Source organism: Zonotrichia albicollis, chromosome 6 (assembly GCF_047830755.1).
Source record: "Zonotrichia albicollis isolate bZonAlb1 chromosome 6, bZonAlb1.hap1, whole genome shotgun sequence".
Classification (NCBI taxonomy): domain Eukaryota; kingdom Metazoa; phylum Chordata; class Aves; order Passeriformes; family Passerellidae; genus Zonotrichia; species Zonotrichia albicollis.
In genome coordinates, this window is record NC_133824.1 from 22889158 (window position 1) to 22907188 (window position 18031).

Consider the following 18031-nt stretch of genomic DNA (forward strand, 5'->3'; position numbering starts at 1 on the left):
TGGATAGTTTGGGTAGCAATAGCAAGATTTCTCCCTCTGTGGCTCAACACCAATTTTAGTTACATTTATCTTTTTAAAATGTCATTTCAAACATACTCACAAATCACTATTTTCTAATTGCTTCAGTATATTATAAGCTGATTAATTTCCCAACGTACTAATAAAAGTTTTTTTTTCTGCTTGAACTATTACACCTGGTAATTTTATTATCTTAACAGGAAACCCAAGAAATTAAAATTGAAATTTTCCTCTTTCAGGTTCACAATTCTTCTCACATTTTCCATTGAGAATAAATTAACAGAATTCAATAGAAAACCAAGCTTAAGTTTTATAGTCCAGTTTAGAGAGCATCATGACACTTAAAAATATTTTTGTTCAGCCAAATTATATATGTTAGTCACAACAAATACTTCATTTTAGTTGGTGCCTGCAAAGCTTGAGCTAGTGACTGTAATTTGATTTTTAAAGTACTTATTTATCTGCTTCACTGTTACTCAGTAAAGAGTTCTTAATGTCTTTTTAGTTTCTACTCATGTGAGTAGTTCTCCACAACTTCTGAGTAAATACCAATTACTCACATGAGAATGTGTAGACCTACATACAAATGTGGGAAGGTTCAGATTCCAGTTGTCCCCATGGGGATTTTTTTCCCATTGTATAACAGCATATCCGTCAAGAAAGTTAAGTTGAAATAAATTTCTAGTGTGAATTTAAAGTATGTTGCTAAAAAATATTAAACTTCAATGAACACAGATATTCATTATTGTAAAAATGCATCTTGGTACCTTTAATTGATCTTCTTCCTCCTCTCTCAGATTTACACTACAGAATGCATTCTCTCTATACTGGAAACTCTGTTCTCTGTTTTGGAAAACATCTGGAAAATGTGTTGATAATGCCATGTCTTATCAAATAGAATAAATCTTACCAGATGGAAAATCTTTAGTTTGAAAGCTGCATGCTGTACATGCATCAGGGTGTTACTCTACCATTGCAAGGACTCTAAATAAATGCCTAACCACCAGGGCTTCTCTTGCAACAGAATAAAAAGTACCATTACAAGTAAGATTTTTTTACAGTTGAGCTGAATTATACCCAGACCATATTAGATTTTTAAAAAAATACATAGTGTTGTTGAAGCTTGATAAACTTGTAAGTACTAAGGGCCTTTTAGACATACATATACAGAGCAGAGCCACTTCAAACACTAATTATGTAGCAATTTTAATGCTCCTACCCAATGGTCTTTTCCTGTTTTCTTTTGCCTTTTTATATTCCCAGTCCATTTCTTCTTTGGTATTAAAAAGGCATTGTGTAATATGGTGTCTGGTGAAAAGAGGACATTCTCTATTCCCAAATAAATATTCAAAAATATTTTGCATACATCTTGTGAACAAGGCTTGTTAAATCATAGTGTGATGACTTATAAACATTCATCATTCCTGTACGGAATTATAATCTAGTCAACTGCACGGTATAGCAAATCATCCTGACACGTTTATATTAATGCACATTTGAATGAGAATAAGAAAGAAATAGTCAAATTTATGTTAAAGACTTCTAAAGGCTTAACAGCATCTTACTAAGTATATATGTCAGCTTAATCTAATCCTCCTACTTTTAATACGTTCTGTGGTCTCAGCACGGCGCCCATAATGCTCTTGCATGTTATGAGGGATTGCCTCTGAGAAGTTCACCATCAGTACTACACTTTGTTCAATAAAACTTCACATCTGGTCTTAGGATGACAGAAAGCTATCTGTCTCCAATTTGCATTACAAACCTTTAGCTCCTTTTGACATCCGTAACACCGGCTGTAATAATTTCCAATAACCTTTTACAATACGCCAAGTAGATATATTCCTGGTTCTCATCTTACTGTGTCAGGTAACAACACATTTCTAATATTTATTTGGACAATTTTAAATAAATGACAACTTCTTTATACCAAAAACCCATGCATTATCTAATCAGAGGCTCATTTGAGAAGGCCTGTGGAAGTACTTTCTCCTTTCACTCCAATGATTTTAAGTTCTAATCAGAAAAATGCCACCTTTATTTTTTTTCTGTGCTTCTGCTGGAGGAGACAATACATTTCATTTCATGATCTTAAAAGCATTATTGAAGACTATTTACTAATCTTATGACATGATGGAAGTCCTCCTAAACTGGAACAACTATCTCCTTAATCATCTTTCTTGATTTCTGAGCATCCTAATTTCTACTTTTTCTATTGCAGATACATGTCTAATGTGTTTCACATTAAAATTGCTTGAAGAAAACTGTCTATTATTCCCTACTACATTATTAATATTATTTTTCTTCAGCAGAAAATGTATCTGCTGGCAAATGAAGACCCAAAAGGACAGACTGACTTGTGGAATTAACAATGTCTAACACAAGTCAGAGATCAAACGTGTCACTAAAGGATCCTCATGCAGATGGTTAGCAACCTCTACTACCTGAGCTGAATTAATAAATGGTAATTAAAAAACTGGTCTCTCAATATAATTTGCTTTCTGGCATCCACATCAAGGAAACAAATTTTTTTTAAAAGTCTGTGTATTAGGTCTGCAGATTTACAAATGAAGATCAGTAATTTCCTGCTTTATCTTCTGTCCCAGTAAAATGGTATTCTGTGTTTGAAAGGCAGTAGCATAAGTACTGTTACCCACCTAGACCTACTCTGCAACAGAAAGTAAACTTTGGAGGTAGTAGGAATCACCACTGAGATACCCAAATACTTATAATATCTTAAGACAAGTCTACAGAAAAAGGTATGAGTGAGTTTTGGCCGCACTCAGAAATGACAAGACACAGCCGCTGCTACTGTGGAAACCAGTACTGTTCCCTCTTGGGATCTGCCCCATTCAGATACATGCATTTTACACAGGACAGGCTCTAGAGGAAAACAGGAAAAACTGGAAGAAGCTATTGAAGGAACAGGAATAAACTGAAAAACTGGATTGGAAAATGCAAAGACCTATTGTTATCAGAACTTAAGAATCTCTAATACCTTTGTCTAGTCTTATACAAAGGTTAAAATATCTTGAGATTCAAAAGAAAGACATGATACTATCTCCGGTATATTAAAACTGGGAAACACACTAAAGGACACATAGAGTTGCAGTAGTCTTGTCTGTCAAAATTAAAGACAGCCAGTAATAACAGAGAAGATAGAACACAGATTTATGTCATCTTGCTTATGGACACTGTCAATGGGATACTGAAATTAATGGAAACAAATTGGACACCTCACACAACACTTCTTAAACTGACAATTAATATATTTTTGTGAGTATATTTTGAATTATGAGAAGTAGAATTATACTACTAGTGCAAAATACAGTCAAGGACATTGTTCACTAATAGGCTGCATCATTTTGAAAGCTGATGCTTCACTGGAGACTGAATGTTTTACAAAGCTCCAAGAACACATAATACCAGTATACTTGAATATGTCCTGTGTCTTAACAATATCTTAATAATTAGACTTCAGATTTTGAACCAGAAAAAGTCTATGCGTGTATATATATATATATATATATATATATATATATATATATATATATAAATAGCATCCTATCAGATAGAAATTATCAGCAAGACATAAATCAGCAACAACTCCTTTAATTTGAGAAATTATTTTTGAACATACATCATGATTATTCTTCCATTGCATGAACTTTCTAGAAATTTTTCCTAAGAAGCAAAATTTTATTTTTAAATTCTTCATCAGTGAATTAGTGCTCCTTGTAAAGTTAATGTATTCTGTATGTTCTACAGATTTGCAAGCATGTATTTCTTACCAGTGGGGATAATAATAAAATTTGTATAATGACAGGAATTATTATGACAGTGCAGAGATCTGAACACAACGAGAATGAACATATGACAATCACACAAATCTTTCAATGTCTATGCTATTGGTAGTATAAAATGAATGGAACTGAATCAAATTTTTATGCTCACAATTAAGACATTATATTGAGAAATATATTTTATAAAGCAAATGAAATTTTTTTGCAAGTAATTATTCTATGGTCTGAGAAATATCAGAAAGAAAGCAGGCGAAACATTAATGTTAATCCCATGCCAGAAACATGTTTTATCAGGTTTCCTTTTAGCTCTTAAACAAGATGTAGTAAAAACAACAACATTCTGTCAGACTATATGTTCATTCTTTGCTTCCTGGATTAAATATGCTTATTCTATGCCACATTTTTATAGCTTTCAATTCCTGTACTTTAAATCTATTAAACAATGTCAAGTTGAATTTTCTTCAAAAACTGCTGCAGGTTAAGAAAAAAAAATAGGACAGTAGAATATTTGAGGGCTAACATTTATGTCAGCTAATTAATATGGATCAGTTGTGGTCTGCAAGGATTTTTAAAGTGCATGCATGTTTGAGATAAATATAGACTAAGGGTCTGATTTTGTTTCTTCCCGAATTGATAACAAAGTTCTTACTGATTTCAATACAAGTATGGTCTGCCAGTTTTATAGATCTAGCAGATAAAATAAGCTTTTGTGCTGTTGCAAAATGTTAGCTGTCCCAAATAGAGCATAGCTCAAAATGCACATCTGCAACGTAAGAACTAAATTGTAATTTTAATATTACATTTATTGCTCTGTTTTCTCTTTACTTGGTAAGGGAATGAGATTCTGAGAAAATAAACACTGGGGGAAAACCCAACAAATTTTTTTGGATAGCAGGTTCTATTTAAATAAGTTAGTTAGAAATCAGCCCAGGTTTAAACCCCGATGCCCTCTATTCAGAGGATACAACACCATGTCCTTTAAAACATTAATATTTCATTATTCATTCTTAAAAGAGTTCCTGCTAGAAGAAATTGGTTATTTGAACATGGTTCCACTCTGTGACAAAAAGAAGCCACGAAATGCACAACTGTTCAAACACTTTTGAGCAAAAGATTTATTCTCCCTACACTGAATTCTAAGGTGGCTGGATTTCTCTTGCATGGAATCACAGGATAACTTAGATTATAGCAAGATTGTATAATCCAACCTCCCACTCAAAATCAGATGTGAGATTAGAACAAAAGTAATCCAGGACTTCACGCTGTTTGGACTTCAGGAAGTTCAAGAACAGAGGCTTTCAATATGAGAAACACACCTGGTACCCAGGAAAAGGAAAAAATATATCATAATTGTAGAACTGTAGAATTATTTCAGTTGGAAAAGGCTTCCAAGAAAGTTGAGTCCAGCCGTAAATCTAACACTGCCAGGTTTACCACTAAGTAGCAAGTCTACTACACACCTTTCAAATACCTCCAGCGGTGGTGACCACTACTTTCCTGGGCAGCCTGTTCCAATGCTTGATAACCCTTGTGATGAAGCAATTATTCCTAATATTCAAGCTCAGCCTCCCATAGAGCAGCTTGAGGCTCTTTCCACTTGTTCTGTCATTTGTTACTCAGGAGAAGAGCTCAGCCCCCAGCTGGCTATGAGCTCCTTTCAGGCAGTTGTAGAGGCTGATGGGGTCTCTTCTGAGCCTCTTTTTCCTCAAGGCTAAAACTCCCCAGTTCCCTCACCCTGTCCTCATATAACTTACTCTCTAGACCCTTCACCAGCTCTGTTGTTCTTCTCTAGACATGCTTCAGCACTTCAATGTCTCATTTGCAGTGAGGGCCCCAAAACTGAACACAGGATTTGAGGTGTGGCCTCACCAGTGCTGAGTACAGGGGGACAATCACTGTCCTGGTCTGCTGGCCACACTAACGCTGATGCAGGCCAGGATGCCACTGGCCTTCTTGGCCACCTATCCTTGAAACACTCTTATAAAATTTTTTCTCTTCCTATGAAATTTGATGTAGAAGTAAACAAGAAGTACCTTAGTATTACACCTGCTTCCTGTCATGGTAAGTCTTACCTTTTTGCAGTGTTTCAGCATCAAAGACTTGCTCCTTGAAGAAAGCTCTGAAGGACAAAGGACTGGCACTGCAGTCTTCTGAAAGTTTGTCAACAGCTTGTTTAAACATAGCAGCTAAGTCATGAAGAGGTCCATCTAAATCAAGGTGAGAAGTAGATGAGGAAATCAAGCTCAGGCGTACTGAAATTGATGCACAAGATGCAGAACTAGACTCCACAGATTCACACTCAATTTGGAAGCCCTCTGACAACATCTTCATTGCAAAATGTTTTCTTTGGAGTGGATCATCAACTACTGCAACAACATGCCATTCAATGGCAGCATCTCTGGGTAGGTGAGAGATTACAACCACAGCAAGCAACCCACATACTGCAGTTTCATCATGATACATCTCCAAATCTTCAACCTAAAAGATAAGCAAAATATTGTCCATATTACAGAGTTGTAGAAATCAATGTTGCTCATATTCAGTTAAATCAATGTTGCTCATATTCAGTTAAAATATTAAAAAAGTATATGCAGTTTTTTCATGGAAATTGCTTTTCCCTCAACTTTCCTTATTGAAAAGTCATCTTGAGCAATTATGAATTTATCTGATAGTATCTCCTCATCTTCGTAATCTCAAACCATTACTATTCCTGTACCATTAAAAAAACCCCAACTGATCATAATTTATTTTGTACTCATTCTGCAGTCAAGAGAGATCTTTTTGCATATGGTGACTTTTGTTTGTACGCAAGGTTTTTGAAGAACAAAAAATTGGTAGGATCTACCAAAACTACAGAAATTAATCAGTAAATTACATAAGTTTTGTTTTAAAAATCGGAGTATGAAAGATTCAGTTCAGATACAGCAAAAATATAGTTCAGATAGTTCTAAACAGCAGAATTACCCTGATCAAACCCTCTTAGAAGATAGAATATGGTTTTTAAATAGCAGAGCTCATTGAGAACGTATATTTAAATTGTTTTATTAGATAACTTGATCAGCTACATCTGAGTAACTGAGTTTCTTTTCTTCTGATGGTTTAAAATAGCTTTCAAATACCTGAGCATCTGAAATTTTTTGACCAGTGGATTACTTTTTTCCTTACTTTTCCCTCAATTTTTATGAAGAGACAGCATATTAGCAATTTTTAATATTAGTGTCTTATACCATCTTCGGCACACAGATAATAACTTTTTTTATATACCAGTTTGCTTACATTCCAGTATATACTGTTAATATTGTCCATTGCCTGACCTCTGAAAGGAAAAATAATAACAAGGCAAACCTGTCATTTTGTCTGAAGTCGATAACTTGCAGTACCTTCAATTCACAAGCTCAATTTTCAACCACTTGCTCTCAACTTTGAGTGGAAGAAATAATGACATGTTCCAGGCACTTTATTTCAAAATTCACTCACAAAGTTATTGACAAGAATTTTGCACAGAATATCTCTGATTCTCGACCCTTGTGAGCTGTTTACATGAAAAATGCACTTACTTCTATATTAACGATAGTGGAGTGCAATTCTATCCCAAACATGTAGCAATTGCTTTAGCATCTCTGGTTTTGATATTGTAACAGAAATAGGGACAATTTGTCTCAAATTGCAATCACTTCAGTCATAATAAAATCTCAGAGAGTACTGTTTGCTTTCAGTACTTTCATTAGGCTGGCCGGGGCTGTTATTAAGGTAGCTACACATAAATGTTATATTAGCACTTAACAGGAGCACAGTATTCTCCTCTAGGAGATGAATTCTAACCTTGTCAATATAATTCTGCTCTGAGTGCTGTAAAACAGTTTGAAAAGATGAAATACTGGAGCTTTGCACTGAGGAAAAAAAAAAAAAGTCATGCTCATTCAGGCTTAAAGGCCATTTTGCTGGCCCAAGGTGCTGAGGTACTGGTTAGAAAAAAACAGTCTAAAGAAGCTCTCTCAGGTCACATCAAGCACTAAGACAAACTTTTCTACTTCCCTGTACTTGTCTTAGGTTGTTAAATCAATTACTCGCTATTTCTGCTTGCCTTCAGCTGTCATTTAGAATATGAAGAACTACATGAAAATTAAGGCCAGAAGAAAGTACATTTCTAAATTTAACAAATGAGAATCATTCTGTGTGAAAAACTACTCATGGTGCACCTGCATGGAACCATAACACTCATAACCTTTAACTTTAGAGTTTGCACAAAGCACAAATTATAGAGTTACTAGGGACTAATAATCTTTCAACAGTGGGTACAGAATCATATAGAAATGCTTTTAACAGTGACATCTTCTGAGCTATTTTCAAGAAATCACTGACATTTGTGTTATACTTGGATACTGCACTTAAGATTTACCTTTCAGAAATTTACAATTTTCTTAAAGAACTAAATATCTTTACGACTGAATATCTAGCCTATCTAGTAAATGAAGATGATTACATAAGGCCTGCTAAGAAATTATATGAGGCTAAAACAGTAAAAGTAAGTATTAAGAGTGATAACAAAGATGAATTATTTTGTTGGCTAAATTGTTTTTACAATTGATTCTGCACTCTCATCAATGAGATTTACCACTTCTGGCAGACAGCTGTAGTACTTTGAATAAAAACTTGTTTTTAGAGTTCTTCCCCAAGGATACTGTTAGACTGCTCTATAAAGGAGCACAGGTTTTGGGCTAGTCTTTGTTCTACAGCTTCAAGTCCTGATCAGAAAAAAAATGAGGAAAAAGAGCATATAGCTTGGGTTATAATTTTTGAAAAAGAACTATCAAATAATTCTCGGGAAGCTCTAAAATTTTTATTGAAAGAATTGAAATCTATTGGGACAAACACTGCTGAAAGCAGTGATTCCTTAAAAGTATGCATTACCCAAATTTTTCAAGTCTTTATGAATTTCATTAATCTGTAGGTGTAGTAGTCATCTAAAGATATTTGCCCTTTAACCTTTTTTTTCTAGCAATCAGTTTTCAAATTATTTTCATTTTATGGGAAAAGCGTGTTCTAATTTCCAGTTGTTAGCCTATCCATTGGATTTAATAGTTTCAAGAAACAAATACTACAAGGTAGGTCTGCACTAAGAGAAGTTTGAATGTCACAGGGGAAAATAAGGAGAATTAGAGGTTCAATGGCTGACTGCTGAGATTATATGGGGAAAGATTCTAATTACATGCTATACTTTTACATGATCTGATTTAAAGAGGGCTGGAGAAGGGACGCAGGTAACATCTGTTCCACGTGCAGGAGACACTCTCTGAAAACAAATGCTTCTACAATGACTTTTTTTCAGGAATAAACGTAGTCTGGATCATCTCAGAGACCACACTATGACAGAATTCCAATTCTTTCATGCTAGGATATGGTAGATCCCAAAACCTTGGACAAAGATTTGATAAGACAAGTGATTTAGCTCCAACTGAATCTCACATTAGACTGTCCTCAAAACATGTTTCATAATGTCTTCACTTTGCCAAGAGGATGATTTGCTGCCTAATTTATCAAAGATGTACACGACTGAGATCCAGAAAATATGAAAAAGGAAGCCAAAGGGCAGATTTTTCTAAATACATGCATTGTATCTATATCATTCCATATATACATTTTATCTATATCATGCCATATCCAGAGAAGAACTACAAACATTTTTTAAGACATTGCTTTACAAAACCCCCATAACTCAACAAAGGAATTTTCCCACCTTGAAGAAAATACAAATACTCTTCTAGCAATACAATGCATGTTTCAATAACTCACTGGAGAAACCAAAGGTACAGAGTACATTTAAGGATGACTGAGAAAGTGACTCTTTACTTCTACTGTAAACACTGAGAAAACTGCCATGCTAAGCTAAGGGACATCTTGGAAAGTCTTCATGGACAGGTTAATAAAGAATTACAGAAGCTGACAACAGTTAAGAAAACAAGTAAGGAAAGAAAACAATGTGGGTAACTTTGTGCCTCTGTAAAAATCCAGAATTCACCAACATCTTGAGTAAGATAAACAACTCTGGATGTCTCAACTGAAAAAGGATGTACTAGATCCAAAATATATTCAGAGGAGGATAAGTATGATCAAAAGCTCTGGAGGGTCTGATTGGAAATGTTCTGCAGCCTTCTTAATGAGAAGACAGAGGCTTATAAAGTCATACATGACATAAAAAGAGTGGATAGGGATAAGAACTGATTTTGCACACTTGTCTTTCTGTACTAAAAGCTATGGACCATCAAATGACATTAGTAAGAGCATGGTTTCAAAATGAACAATGGTGGCGACACCTACAATTCCTTGATGGAGAATGCCCCGGTTGCAAGAACTTTACAGGGATTCAAGGGGAGCCTGAACAAGTTCTTAGAACACAGATTGAGTGGGCATTATAAAAGAGACATAATAAAAATCCTGGATTATTTTCAATTTATATGTTACTAATTTATAGAAAGCTTATGTTTTATATAAAAAATTTATTTGATCAATTTAAATATTAATTTAAATAGTTTGAGGTTAGGAGAATATTAGAGCAGATTTATGCATTTACTGGTTTTACTATTTACTTCTGCTTAGGGCTGCTGTTTGGAGTCAAAATATCAAGCAAAGTCTACACCATGATGTTATTGTTACATACTTAAATAAGCATTTATGCTGATAATAGCAGCGTGTTTGGTAACTGGGATTTCTTGTTTGGACTCACAGATTTTTCACAATTAGTCAATTCCAACATTTCCATGATTCTAAATGAATTTTATGTTCATCTGTGATATTCCAGACTAATTTTATAGATGAATTGTCAACACTGAGTCAGGTAGAAGAATGCAGGAAACAGCTTTGAGAGCTTAAGCTTCTTCAGCAGAGGTACTGGCACCAGAATATTGGGCTGGAAGAAGTGAGAGTTCAACGTGGTTACTCCTTCTGAGGGAAGAAATGTTCCTCTTCTTTTTCAAAAAGGAGAATCACATACAGAACTGTCACGCTACTTTTAGGGGGACATACATACCTTCATTTCTGCCTTAACTGACAGAGACAGCATGGACACCTAAAACACAACAGTCCCAGGCAGTGCCAAGCAGGAGCTTTGTCTGCTTTAGGCACAGGAACAGGGTTTGGAGCTGCCTCACACTGGAGTCACCCAGACACACTGCTCTGTGTTAACCCCTCTAAAGCAGTTCTGTGATGGATGCTCAATCCAAATCTGCAAAAGTGTAAGGATGTTTGGCTAGAAATAGAAAGGGTCAAAAGGCTTGACTGAATACTCGTTGAAGGCCACAGTACTACAGATATTAAGGAACATACAGTTCAGTAAAGTATCCAATAATGAGAAACGAGAATAGGAACTTTCTGGACTTTGTGCCTAAACTGAAGTGAAAAGGCAGCTTGGTAGAAACTGCCTTCCTTAGCTAACTCTTTTATCAATATGTTTACTTCAGAAATAGCTCTTTCATATCCCAAGAAGCAAAGGTTGTCAGTGGGTTTCTAAGCTTGTAATTAACCCTACATAAGTACAAAAGTGTTATCTGAACTGCTGCATGCATAATACTCTCCTGAGCATTGCACTGATACAAGAAATTATCACATTGGTTCACAGTATTACCAAATCCTTGCATTTCCTGTGACTCAGTTCTTGGTAAAGATTCACCATATTTTCATTGTCCAGATTCAGAGAGCCACAAAATACTCTCATGCTAATGAAGGCCTGATGCATTTACAGTACTGCTACAAACCAAACCAGAATCCAGTAGAATGAGAAGAGTTAAATGAAAAACACTTGGCAGTAAGGGTTGTTAGGGTTGTTTAAAACAAAACACAGAGTTTTGTTTTAAAGGTGCTAGTCTTATAAATAGAGTGGTTTTCTTTTTTTTGTAATACAAAAAAATCCAAGGCAGAACTATTAAAATTGCAATGAAAACAAAGGAATAATGAGTTAAAGACAAACCTATCTTCAGTCCATTGTAAAAGTATTTAACTGTTTTGCTTAATTAAACTGAAAAGGCACACACTTTGGCCTTTAACATTTATTACATAAATTTGTTTGACTATCCTCCCTTTGTTCCAAATGAGAAATATTCTTTCTGTTGTGTTAGTAAGGACTAAGGACTGTCTATCTCTCAGCTGAATATGGAATCAGGCTGTAAGAGGCAGAGATGAATGCATAATTGCTATCTCTACAAAGAAGTGACTTGGAGAACAAAAAGAAAGATACTGTGATGTTACTTTTAGAAGCTGAGTTTATGAAAACCTTATATGGTATGCATTATTACACCATTACAGTGGCAAGATTAACGTGCCTTTAAATAATACATTTAAAATTTCTTTTACACTGCCTGCATTAAACAGAGTGCATCAAACTCTTGAGATCCAGTTGAAGCTTTGCTAGAGTCTCTTACAACAATAGGTTTATGACTTTAAAAAGTAAAGATTCCACAAGGAAAACTGCATAAGAATAAAAATGTCAGTTCCTAAAGAAAATAGGATAGAAGCAATTCTTTTCAACATCCTAGTTTGTCTAATAAATAGGCCACATGCATTCCTGGTATAACACATCTGAATTCAAATAATGAACACCACAGTGTTTTATAACAATAAAATTGCTAAGAATGTTCCTTTTGGAAAGCCTACAAAAATGAGAAAGTCAGACATTTAGTATTTCTTTCTGAAATAAAACAAATCATTTGGTGTATGTCAAAAAGACATTATCACAAGACTGTCAGACTAAAAACGAAGTCTTATAAACTGAATATTTTTCATAGAATAAATACTGTAAATATAAAAAGAAACAAGTTCTTTGGAAATTTTAGTCCTCTCTAAATCCTCCTCAACATGTTGGACAAAGCTGGAGGTAGATCAGTAACTGTTGTGTCATGCAGAAGTTATTTTGTACAATGTCAGATGGGAAACTGAACCTGTACTTACTTTGGTTGTTATTGAGCCATGGAAAATTTAGAGCAAACCAAGTAGTTCTTTATTTTTTGTAGCAGCATCTGATAGCACATTTTTAAGAGTAATTTTTATGCAGCCTTTAGTTATCTTTAGAAAACAGAAACATGAAAAAGGAAAAACAGATACAGGGGAACAAATATGAGTATAGAAATTTAGAGGTAGTACTATTTCTCAGGGTGCTTTCAATCAATTTTTGTAATTTGAATGGGTTTCTAATTAATGTGTTCTTTTGATATAATGATTATAATTCTGCCTGTGCATATTAGAGAAAAATACAAATTAAATTTTCAACTTAATAGTTTTGAAAAAAAATCTGCATGTAGCTATAGTAATGATGCAGGATTAATAATTAGATATGAAATGGTCAGCAATTAACATGCCAAGCGTAAGAGCTTAACTTTTGTCAGAGATGCATTTTGCAGGAGGATGAAATGACCATATCCCAAGTTATTTTAGTGGGAGTAAAGAAAATTTGAAATTTCTACAATACATTGATGGCTATTAATAGGAATAGACAAGGTGATGGGCTAAAATTTTATGGTAGTCAACCAAGTATGTCAGAAGAAACTACCAGAAAAATTAAGTAACAACACTCTGAGGGCCCAAATCCCATACAGTAAATTTGATTTATAAGTTGAGACAGCTTTCTGGTGCATAAAGGATATATTGAAATCCTTGCAGAATCAAAAATTTCATGATGAATGGTCTCTGAATAGTGCCACTGGAAGAATAGGTAAGCATTACATAAAAAAGCAAAGCAAATATAGAACTCATGAAAATAGAGTTCATAAGAAACCAGTTCAATAACTTTACATGATCTATAGCTTATATTGCTCAAACAGAATAATTTAACAACTTGCTATTCTATCTTTTACCATGATTGTCAACAGAGGCCAAGAAGTGGTATAAATTTTTATCATTTCTGTGTGATAGAAAAAAGGGTTCTGTTGAAATTTAAGACATAACCTTACAAGCTCTCTTTTGATTATATTTAGTACAGAAGGATATCATTTGCTTGTTAATTTTGTTTCTCTTTTCTATTGTTGGATCACTGTGTTTTCATCCTTTTATTTCAGAAACTGAGAAGCTCTGACAGGATCAAAACAAGAACAATCAGTATCACATTTCTATGAAGACATAATCAGCTTTGAACAAGTCTCTAGAACAAATAAACAGTTGAAAGCCTAAAAAATGTACACAGAGTCTGCAATAACTAGGCTAACACCTCTGTTTTCTGGACTTATCAGCCTGGAACTTTTCTTGCAAGGGAAGCTCAAATAATTTCTTGTTAGTATAAATTGAAAGAGAAACAGAAAATGTAAACTGGCCTGCTGAAGGACAGACACAGGCTTCTGCAAGCACAGTAATGGAGACAGACATCAAGTTTTCAACCACTCAATGAATTTTATACATTTCAATCTCTCTTCAAAATACATTTCACAACTGTATTTGACAATCATGCCACAATCAGAGTAAAAGAAAGACTTTAAAATTTATAATCAGGTATGGTAAGCATGTGATAATATCAAATGGAAAATATACAATACCATTTCCCCCCCTTTTATAGATAGAGATATTAGTTATAGCACTGATTATTGAGATAAAAGCATGTTCAAAGTATTGCAGTGGAAGTGTCAGAACTGAGAAACTGAGAAGCACAGGACTGCCAGCAGGGCTACCAAAGAGGTAAAATACCTGAAATGCACAATTAGACAATGATTAATAATTTTAAAAATGGACATGACTCTGATTTTCCCTCTTAATTACTCTCCCTGGTGTTTCATGAGACAGATAAAGTCTTAACTTTTGTTTATTATATCTGATTTAGGGAGTAGAGGTTTAATTTTTAAATTTTTATTTTATTTTAGTGAATTGCTTAAGGTTTCAGGAGAACTCTGATACAAGCGCTCTGATACAATATGAATACCTATGCCTTTTTTCCCTAATTCAAAGGGGTCAAGAAAGATATTTCATTTTTTTAAAGTCCATACAAGCCTTTGTTTGTTTGCCCTTCTCTGCAGAAATTGTCATGCTACCACGTGTACATATCAACCTGACAAACCCTCATCCTACTGCATGTGAAGCTCAGCCTTTTCATTCTCACCCTGTGGCATGAAGTATTTGGAACTCCTAAGGTCTGATATATTTTAGTGCAAGTGTACTCACAGAGTTCAAAATTGGGATTTCTGGGTGAAATGTAATGGTCTGTGATATGCAGGTCAGAATAAATAGTCTAATGGTGCCTTCTGGCTGTACAAGCCACTCAAGCTATGAAATCAGTTTTACCCAATACTTCTGCTCAGCCTTTCTACCAGCACTGAAGTGCCAGAGCTCTAAAATCCCACACTGAGAAGGCAACCACCTTACTCATTATGGCCTTTAACATCCCTTGCTGATAGTTTTAAATTTTTAAACAGCCCTACCTGTCGAGCTTCCTTTTATGTGTTCTCATAGTTACAGATATAATTTTGGAAGCAAAATATCTAAACACCAAGCATAATAAAAATGAAATGGGTTAAAGCTTATTAGCAGTAGGGAGCAGATGTAGCAAAATTCTGCCAGTTTCCCTACATTTCCTCCCCAGCAGGGATTTTCTGTCAAGCTGTGAGTTAGTTCTATACACTAATCCAGGCTGCTGTTGCTGCAATTGTATCTTTCCATACCTTGCTATTGTACTAAAAATTCACTTTGATTTTTGATTTCTTCCTTCTTAATAATAATATTTAAAGCAGTTCCTGCAGAGCTAAATGTAAATTCAAGCACTGCATGCTAGATGCTCAAAAAGGCATGAAAATGTAAAATTGATAAGAAAATAATTACATACTGAAAAGCTGTTTTATTTGCTTAAAAAATAGTAACTTTCTCTCAAAGAACTAGAGGTTCCTGAGCCAAGACATAACCAGTTAATGACTGAAGTTAAGATCCTTGAAATACCTCTCAAACATACATCATTCAATATATCAGTTACAATGTGGAAAAAAAAAAGATAAGTATTTAAGGAACAAAGTCATAAATTGATAGTAATACAAACTGAAAGTAAATGAAGTCTGCCACATGAAACATGATCACAGACTGTCACTCTGAGGGTTTTTATTCTTCATGTGTAGTGTCAAAAATGAGCACTTAGGAAAAAGAGTTGAACTGAAGTAAGGATGTTCAAGATGGAAAGATTTCAGTTGAAAATCATCTGTGGGTGTGTACCCAAATGGGACAGAAAATGAGCAAAGTTAATGGTCAAAATCTACTTTGTGGGCATTATGGATAGCAGATTTTATGATAATATTTGATTTTTGGATACTGATTGCAAACACCTTTTCTTTGAAAGTCTGCTTTCTTCTGAACTTTGACAATGAGCTCTAGAACCAATTTTCAAATGAAATATCTGCTTTCACTTCACATTTTCTAATTACATCATCTGTTCATCTGTACACATACAGGACTGCTAGCTACTCTTGTCAAACCTATAACTAAATTTTGTAGAATGCAAGGAAGAAAATTTTGATGCTGCAGGAGGCAGAAGAAAAACAATTTGAAAACTCTGGTAGCACTACTAAACTTCCACCAACTGTCAGGCTCTCCCTCATTGCAGTAGTCACCTTGATTAGTAAGATGATATCAAGAAGTGCAATTGAAAATAATTTCATAAAAATCACAGAATGGCTTGAGTTGGGATCTTGATCCATACACCCTGCCATGGGCAGGGACACCTTCCACTAGACCAGTTTGCTCAGCCAGGCCTTGAAGGGACCTCTAGGGATGGTGCATCCACAATTTCCATGGGGAGCCTTTGCCAGTCCCTCACCAACCTCACATTAAATAATTATTTACTAATATCTAATCTCAACCCACTCTCTTCCAATCAGAAGCCACTTCCTCTTGCCCTGTCACTACATACTCATGTAAACAGTCTTGCCCCATCTTTCCTGTAAGTTCTTTCAAGGTACTGGAAGGCTACAACTAGCTCACCCTGAAGTCCTCTCTTTTCTGAGCTTGCTTCAACAACAAGTCCATGTCCTTCCTGTGCTGAAGACTCCAGAACTGGATACAGTCCTCATGGCAGGGTCTCACCAGAGCAGAGGAGAGGAGCAGAATTATCTCCTTCAACCTCATGCAGCTTAGGACATGACTGGCTTTCTGGCAAGCAATTTTATTTTGAATGTGATGCTTTTTAGTACACAAATTTTCACTGGAAAACACATTTTTTCATTCCATCTTTTGTATATGAATATTTTTGAGGCAAACATTGTTTTCAATAGACTACTCAGTTACTTTAATTTTTTACTATGGTATGACTGCAAAACAAGGTTGGTTAAATGGCATAGCATATGGCTATTAGTGCTTCACATGTCTTTTATTTTAACTCAAGCCATTTACATTGACCAATAATGTCTTTCATACAGTTTGGAACTTGGATTTTGCAGGAACAGTTTTCTCCCAGTTAAGTGTTACAGAAGTCAAACTCAGATGATTGCAATTCAGGGACTTTCTTAAAATCCACTATACTGGGCTGCCCAAAAAGTTAGGAAAAAAACTCACCCCTGCTCCACTTTTTACCATCAAGCATGAATCTATATGATATATAAAACAATATAATGCTTTGGTGTCTCAACTATGTCCCCTCCAAGCTCTGCCAAACTCCAACCTTCTTGCTGGGTAAAGTAGGAGAAAGAGAAAGTCTTGATGCTGTGCAGGCACTGTCCAGCAACAGCCAATATTGGTCTGCTATCTACACAGTGTTAGCCACAAATCCACTATAGGGGCTGTGTAAAGAAAATTAACTCCACCCCAGCCAGACTCGCTGTGAGAGAAAGTTCACAATAACCGACAAGTTCTAAGACAAGTTTTAGATAATGTGTAGCTATTCTCAGCAGTCACTGCAATGAGCTAGATGGAAAGCAAATTTGTTCTTCTGAACATGAAGATACATCTTGCAGATTACTACTGAAATATCTAATGGGATCTTAAATCACACTTCTGAAACCAGATGACTCCATGAACAGGAAATTAGAATGGAAGGTTGTCAGTAAATGGCCTTTAAGTGACATGTATTAATATATATCCTTGTTACAAGTTGTTATACTAAGAAAAAATACAAAGATATATTAATGGATTATTCATGGATATGCTTGTACATATATATAATGTCTATATATATATATAATGTCTATATACATGTACTCATATAAGAGGAGGGAGGGAGAAAAATCTGTAGATGTGTGTGTCTCCTCCACGTAGCTCTGCAG

General features: G+C 34.9%; 1 protein-coding gene across 6 annotated transcripts in view; it reads right to left on the bottom strand.

The window, feature by feature from the left end:
* The window catches only part of DPH6 (diphthamine biosynthesis 6), a 184137-nt gene that overhangs the window by 29769 nt on the left and 136337 nt on the right, over nt 1-18031 (bottom strand). For all 6 annotated transcript variants that reach the window (XM_014268415.3, XM_026793031.2, XM_026793043.2 and 3 more), the window contains one exon: nt 5894-6299. In XM_014268415.3, coding sequence (XP_014123890.2) covers nt 5894-6299 — 406 coding nt within the window. The remainder of the gene's footprint in view (nt 1-5893; nt 6300-18031) is intronic.